Here is a 7,417-nt window from a genome sequence, read left to right as displayed (position 1 = left end):
ATAAAATAAAATGTTTAAAATCATCATTATTTTCACTTTTATTAAAATTAATCTCATTCAAATAATATCCCATAACTTTATATATAAGCTTTAAAGGACGCTGCTTAAGAAAACAACCCGAGAGCATGCTGTGGTGTTTATTTAATCTTTTTCTCTTCAAGGGTATTTGTGTCATTTTAATTTAATTTAATTTATTTATAATTCGGTTTTTATTATTTTCGCTGGCTTTTTTTTTCTAGTTCTCCGAACAACCAGGCAAAAACCAAAAAATTAAAAAAAAATGTTAGGGCTCGTCTCTTCTTTGCATCCTCAAATCCCATCAACTTCTCCAAAGCTATTTCTCAGTTACAAATATTCTTCTTTATTTCCCAAAACCCAAATTCCGATCCCAAAACACCCTTCACGATTCATTCTATTCGCTCAAAATGGAAACACCGATAACCTAACCAAAGAACTCAACAAGAAACCAGAAGAAGAAGAAGAAAAGGGAAAGCGCCAGCCAAATGGGTCCATTAATGGAAATAATGGTGGGGATTCGAGGAATGATCGGCGGTCTATGTTTAACTTCAGATTGGGCGATTTGCTGGACCCAGATCCTGATAACATCATAGCCGTTGTATTGACAGGTTTGCTAACGTGGGCTAGTGTTCAGGTTCTTTGGCAGTTGTTTCTGATATCGGGGGCGATTCTTTTAGCTGCTCTTAAGTATTCCTTCATTGCTGCTCTTCTCCTTTTCATTCTCATTACCCTCCTTTGATAAATTTTGTATTTGTATTGCATATTAACTCTCAACTTTCTCTAGTTTTAATGTCCCCCTCTATTTGTCTTTAGTGGATATTGTTACTTGGATTCGTCGAAAGAAGGATAAAAAAAGGTTGAACTGGAAGCGAGATTAGTCAATTAAAAGTTGGCTTATTTTTTAGCAATCCAAATACCTCAAAATTCCTGAAAGTTAGAGGTGACAAGTAGGGTTCGTTTGGATGGAGATCTGAGATTGAAATACACAACCGTAGCGGTGAAATTAAGATGTAGGGACGGGAATGGGTAGGGTGTAAATTTTTACTAATCTCAATCTGATTTTATATTTATAATATTCGATTCGATTCTGACCTTTTTATTTCTTTTATATTCGAATTTGATCGGATTTAAATTAATAAAATATTTTTTAAAAATATAAAATATTAATTTTTAATAAAATTATAAAATTAAATAAATATATATAAATATAAAATTAAATAATTAATCAAAAATAATTATATATATATTAAATCAAGATAAATTTATCTAAATTTCGATCTCAATTCAACTTTAAATATTTTTATTGTTATCCGATTTAACCTAAAATTTGATTTTTAAAAAAAATTTTCAATTCTGAAAGATCATATCAAATCAAAAGTTTTTCGATACCCTTTGGATACGAATGAGACTGTCATTCTCATAAACATGTCATTTTTCATAATAATAGTTTGTGTCAACTATATATTTATTATTAATCAAAGTGAAATTTAAAATTATAAAAAAAAAAAAAAAAGAAAAGCATAAAAACGATATTTTTATTAAACTTCTGACTCGGTTTGGAATCCAAATCATTTCAAGTTTAGGGTAATTAGAGTTTATGGTTTGGGACGGGTTGGAAGGAACATGTTGACAGAGTCGGCTATTCCAAACTCGAAATGTGTCCTAAACTACTAGGTTATATGAATTGGACATCTTTGCTTTTGGATGGTAATAATTTCATTCTAATTTGCCTTTAACTGAAGCAGCAGCAAGCTTATCAAGACGAGTCTAGAGCTGGTAACAATGGTGGAGGGAACCTTTCCTCAATCTAAATTGGCAAATTCATTACAATAGAAAAGTGCACTCATAAAATGGTGGTTAATCATAGAAGTGAAGCGATCCAATTATGCGTCATCATTTTGACCAACTTAATTGATGAAAGCCATTGAAAATCTTAACGTATGAGGTGACAGATCGGATCCGAACTCCAAGAAATTTAGTTTGAAAGTATCTAAATCCAACTTATAAAAAAAAAATAATAATAATAATAATAAACTCCTAGTTAAGAAAATCCTAAACTTAAAATGATTCAAATTTGAAATTGTTTAAATCCAAAATCTTAAATTCAAAAAACTCAAACCTTAATTCAAATTAAGAAAGTAATTGTTTGAATTCAAAAAACTCAAAATCTTGGTTCAGATTCAGAAAGCATGCTGAAATAGTGATATACTTCATAAAATAAAAAAAAAAACAAAATGGACCTGACTAACCTAACCACTAAACCCAAAATAATTAAATTTGACATAATTTGAACTCTAAACTATATTTCATAAAATTAAAAAAGGGAAATTGACCTAACTGGTCTGAATCCAACCCAAAAAATAATGGAACCTAACATAATTTGATCTCGAAATACCCAAAACCATCCGTTTGCCACATCTAAATGTCAATAATTTGCTCTATGATTTTGCTAGTTAAAAAAGATAAAAAGTTATATTCCATCTTTAACTCCTTTCCATTCTCACCAAACAAAGTCTCCCAGTAAGAATATAGTGATGAATACAAGTCACTTGCTCATCAGAGAGCTTTTCAATGTTAGGAAACAGGCTAATATTAGGAAGTGTAGCTGGCTCACCAATTAACAAGACAGGACCAACAATAACAAACGCAAAATTTCCTACTTGCAGCAGAACTTAAAGTATAAAACTTGTCAACAGCTAAAATACCACATTAAACTTTAAAATTTTAAGCTTCTCAAGACAGCAATTGTGGAAGCCATTAACTTCATAGTTCCACATGTGAAAAAGCATTGGTATGAAAGCTGTTTAAATGAAATTTAACAATAAGAAACTTACCTAAACCAAATTTGAAACTGTGACAAATGACAAATAAAATACCATAAATATAGCTGGATAGAGCATAACTACCTTAGCAGTGCCTAATCTTCATCAAACTTTATCTTCTTTGGAGCGGGCTGAATGCTACCCACCTGCAAAAATATCAGTGTAAGTATGTGACTGAATACAGAAAACCTCACGATCAGAGAAAAAAAATTAGAAAGACATAGATGCAATATGTTAACAGATTATACACATGCGAGGTTAACAACTAAAAATAATTTATAATTCATGTTAAACATGTTTGATCCACAGCAGTCTCAGGTCAAACTAGCAAATACTGAAACTACAGCACAATTTACAGTAAAAATACACCTACAACAATGGCAGACAGTCACAACTCAAAAAGTGGAAGGACCAAGTTAAAATGCCACTTCAACTAAAACTGAAAAACTACTGCTTCACTCGAATGAAAAAAATATTTGCATTAAATATTGAATTTCTCTCTCTTCATATGAAGCAAATCCTCCTTACAAGTTCAGTTGTCCAAAAAGTTGAGACATGAATTTGAAAGCAAAAAGAAAGAAGGGGAGGAAAGGAGCATGCAAGGCTAAAACAGGATGAATGTTGAGTTCCTTGTCCAATTTCATCTTCCATGTCAAATCCATGAAGGATCAACAATCCAGATGCTTTAAGTGAGATGAAAGTGGTGCACCATATTAAAAATTTAACTGACACCATGGATTTTTTATGCACAATTTAAAACCCTAAGCAAGTTCTAATCGAGAACCATTCCTTATTTAATTAAACCTACGTTTAAATGCTTCATGCCAATATATCGAACACGAGTGGTAATACTAAATTTTCATTCACCTTCAACCTAAGCATTCCCAAAGATTGTCCATTTTCACCCGCATAGAATAAAGAAAGTAAAACACTGAAGAGGCAGATTCTTACAATTTCTGGGCATTCATAATCAATGCCAGCAGCCTCTATCTTCTTTCGACGCTTATTATCTCGTTTTATGATCTTCTCCACCAATTTTTTATGCTCTTCCAATGTTCTCACCTGAATAGCCAAAAACATAAGGAATTTAAATTTAAAAAAAAAAAAAATCTCACTAAATGAATTAGTCATTTACACATAAATATGCCAGACAACTTTTCCTATCTCTACCGAATACCTTATTCTGATGCTTTCGTTGGATTTGCACATGGTTCACTGGCTTGTATTTATAATTAAAACCTCTCCATCTACATATCAAAGAATACAGATTCTCAATCACCAATCTATCAGAGAAATGTGCAGAAAATGCCTACATCTCCTCATGGTATTTTAAGAAACTAGTAAAAATATTGTGCTTGGCAAGCAAGGGCTGCTGTAATATTTCACAGATCAGCTGATCCTCACAAACAAGCCTTCTTTCCATTCATAATTCGTTTGTTGGGATAAAATATATAAATATAAAATAAACACAGGCATTATAAAATCTTCACCAGCTAATACATGCATAATAACATTGAGAATCCACCAAATCATCCCTTCAGATTGCTCAGAATTTGCAAGGAGATTTATCCAAGACAAGCTAGATACACACTTTAACCATGGTAAAAGTAATCTATACACGTTTTCTTTCAATTTTTTTCTCCCACTTTTTTGCAGAAATATTAGATTAGATAATTATTCATAACTTGGACTCCTTATCCTCTATTTTCTTAAAATATTTTTCCTCTCAAGTAATGACAACCAAGGGTTAAAGGCCATCATTTCCTAGACCCAAAATCTTGCTGGTGCTGTCGCACACAAGGTCTTGTCTTCCTGTGTTATAAATTTGGGAATAATATACAGTAAATAAAGTATAAAAAACTGCATCAAGAATTTCCTTTTTTTAAAAAAAAGAAAAGAAAAGCACTAGAAATTTCCTAAAAAAAACATGCATGAATAAGAAACAACTCAAGTTATTGAAAAATAACTCATTGCTTACAATTTTGGATGAACATGCTCTGGAGGAATAAGATGGACTTGCAAAAGATGCTCAAACAACAGATAATTATGCATACAATCAGCTACAACTTCAGCCACCTACAGCCAACAACAAATATTATTAAAATACCCAGAATCACAAGAGGCATTATTTCATTACACATCAACTGTCTCCAACCTGAGGATTCTCGAATTCAATGAAACCAAAGTGCTTTGATTTTCCTGTCTGTTAAGCTCCAACCATAATATTGCAAAACAAAGACAGTTAATACTTAAAAATTATTTTATCGAAAATGGAAGTGAACAACAAAATAAAGCATGAAATGATAGCATTATGTCTATTTAGGCCTATCACACTCAGCCAAATTGTAAAAAAATTCCAAAAATTTCATCCAAGGAATTTTATAATCAACAAAGCAATAATTCTAGTATGCTAAACTGTATCAAAACAAACATATATAGGCATATAACTCCCAACAACTTCTAAGACCCTCATTTTAAAGCATTTTTCCAAAATAAAACTAGAATGCTAATACCTACAGAGAACTTCAAAAAAACCCTACAACAAGTAACTTTTAGAATTCAAATAAACTTAACAATAGAACACAACCCCGAAGTCCATAAATGCAAATATGCCAGCAAATACAGAAATATAAACGAATGAGCAGAATAGTGAAACTGACACAATTGCTTAAAACCTTTTTATTTCGAGCAATCCGTAATCTCTTAATGGCACCAAACTGCTGAAAATAAGCTGCAATAAGATACCCATTTAGCAAGAATTTCAAAAAAAAAAAAATCGTTAAAACAAATACTCTATTTTTTAAACAAAATTCTTTTACCTTCCATTTCTTTCTCATAAAAGCCATGCGGAATTCGACCAATATATAAGACAGTAGCATTGTTTAGTTGGGGTTTCGTTTCTGGAAGCTCACGCGACGGACCGCCTTCCAATGGCTTTATTCATAGATATATGCAGAATTCAAAACCAGTTTGGGATTACAAAACAAGGAAGAAAAAAAATCAAAGGCAAAAAATTGAATACTAAAAGAGAAACATACCAGGAAATCAACAGATGCTGTTTTAGAATCAGAGGGTGAAAACTGAGAAGAAGCCTTCTTTATTATTTTCTTCGACGCTTTCCTCGCCTTCGCCCCCATCGACTTTCGAATCAGTTTTGATATAATCAAAACCCTTCAGTTCAGCCCCACCCTTGAGTAGCGGCTTGTGCGGCGCCTGTATTTGAAAGAGAACAACTGAGCGAGGGTGGGGTACGCTTTGGAAAGAATTTAAAGGTGTTGTCAACCCTAAGCGGCATAGCCTCAGGGAGAAAATATTTATATGAAAAAACAAAAGGGAGATCAATCAGGGTTAAGCTTTTCATGGGCCGGGGTTTTTGAGTTCTTAAAGTTTAAGCCCATAATATTCGGGCCTTAAATTCAACCAAAGTCTGGTTCTATCTCAAATTAGGAAGACCAAGGCTCCCCACATGGCCTATGATCTATAAAATATAAAAATATAATAAAACATTATAAGCAATAAATAAAAATTTGCGTTTCTTTTATTAGGGCGACAGAGTTCAAATCTCAGACTCTGCTCTATGTTAGGGGTTATCCTGTATTATCATAGATAACAAAATATATCTTTGTCTCTTACATAGTCCAATTTGAAATTTTTGGTGCTAACCAAACTCCATCAATTTTGTCATTATTTCATCCTAAACTAAATGTAATGTTTTACGTCACAAACTTAGGACATATGTCATAATTTTATAACATTAAAAAACTCACCCAATTAAAAACCTAAACTCAATCCTTAAATAATATTACAAAGGATTTTATTAACTGACATTACCTCAATATTATCTATATCAACACCCTAAAAACAAAATATTAAAAAATAATTTGAGGATTTTATTTACCTAAACCCTAAATTAAGCAATGACCTGTAAATAGTGTTCAAAATAAATACATACATACATCATATACTTAATTAAAATAGGGTCGGCCTTTTTATTCATGATGACAATTTGTATTTAACCTAGAAGCCAATATGAACCTATACCCTTTTTGCTTAAAATAGTCTTTGATTTTTTCATGAACCTAAAAGGAATAATTCATTATTATTATGGAAAAGTCCCATGAACTATGTTATATGACCTTAAACCCTACATAAGAAAACCCCTAAAACCATCATTTTCCTATAAAATAAAACCATAAACAAAATATATGTTACACTATATTACTCTTTATCTCATGTAGGGTATGATTTTGATTTTTGCACAAAATTTAAGAAACTTTAAATTAAATTGAATTTATTCGGTCATTGATTATAAATTTTCTTGACGAAAGTACCTTTTATTTATTAAAAAAAAAAATTGAAGACTATAAGTGATTATAGTTAAGGATAATAAGAGAAATAGAAAATGATTTTTCTTTAATTTTTCAAACAAAATTTGGCTAATTAATTTTTATTTTTATTTTATAAAAATACAAATCGCCCCCATAGCACGGGAAAAAAATTCAAAGGAAGTTGAATAGGAAAATGGAGAACTTTGATCACCCGAGTGATATATTAAATTCAACAGCAATGCGCGTGTA

At 31.3% G+C, this 7,417-nt stretch overlaps 2 protein-coding genes across 4 annotated transcripts; one reads left to right on the top strand and one right to left on the bottom strand.

Annotated features, from left to right (window-relative positions):
• The first annotated feature begins 222 nt into the window (after nucleotides 1–222).
• LOC111294311 (uncharacterized) lies at nucleotides 223–830 on the top strand. The gene has a single exon (XM_022887575.2). It carries the CDS (start codon nucleotides 281–283, stop codon nucleotides 755–757), a length of 477 nt encoding a protein of 158 aa, XP_022743310.2. The 5' UTR covers nucleotides 223–280; the 3' UTR covers nucleotides 758–830.
• Nucleotides 831–2,462: 1,632 nt separating this feature from the next.
• LOC111294282 (RNA-binding (RRM/RBD/RNP motifs) family protein) lies at nucleotides 2,463–6,126 on the bottom strand. 3 transcript variants are annotated; one of them, XM_022887545.2, is made up of 9 exons: nucleotides 5,879–6,126; nucleotides 5,660–5,774; nucleotides 5,501–5,571; nucleotides 4,996–5,043; nucleotides 4,819–4,916; nucleotides 4,018–4,087; nucleotides 3,792–3,902; nucleotides 2,925–2,986; nucleotides 2,463–2,818 (listed from the first exon to the last, which is right to left on the bottom strand). In XM_022887545.2, exons 1-8 carry the CDS (start codon nucleotides 5,975–5,977, stop codon nucleotides 2,936–2,938), a joined length of 663 nt encoding a protein of 220 aa, XP_022743280.1. In that variant the 5' UTR covers nucleotides 5,978–6,126; the 3' UTR covers nucleotides 2,463–2,818; nucleotides 2,925–2,935. The 3 variants fall into 3 exon arrangements, with proteins under 3 accessions (XP_022743280.1, XP_022743281.1, XP_089599675.1); XM_022887546.2 differs by having other exon boundaries at nucleotides 5,516–5,571; XM_089743549.1 differs by lacking the exon at nucleotides 4,996–5,043 and having other exon boundaries at nucleotides 5,516–5,571.
• Between the last annotated feature and the right edge of the window lie 1,291 nt (nucleotides 6,127–7,417).

The sequence above is a fragment of the Durio zibethinus genome, chromosome 14 (assembly GCF_047325235.1).
Source record: "Durio zibethinus cultivar Kanyao isolate XHJ-2024 chromosome 14, ASM4732523v1, whole genome shotgun sequence".
Lineage (NCBI taxonomy): Eukaryota > Viridiplantae > Streptophyta > Magnoliopsida > Malvales > Malvaceae > Durio > Durio zibethinus.
Note: the sequence above shows the minus strand (reverse complement) of the source record. Positions and strands in the feature narration are given on the sequence as shown.

Bases quoted from the DNA above. Each gene is read 5' to 3' on its own strand.
- LOC111294311 (XM_022887575.2), top strand. From the start codon at position 281: ATGTTAGGGCTCGTCTCTTCTTTGCATCCTCAAATCCCATCAACTTCT.
- LOC111294282 (XM_022887545.2), bottom strand. From the start codon at position 5,977: ATGGGGGCGAAGGCGAGGAAAGCGTCGAAGAAAATAATAAAGAAGGCT. The intron at 5,775-5,878 runs GTATGTTTCTCT...CTATGAATAAAG, and splicing joins CAGCATCTGTTGATTTCCTG to CCATTGGAAGGCGGTCCGTC. The intron at 4,088-4,818 runs GTAAGCAATGAG...TTTGATATGTAG, and splicing joins GAGCATGTTCATCCAAAATT to ATGGAGAGGTTTTAATTATA.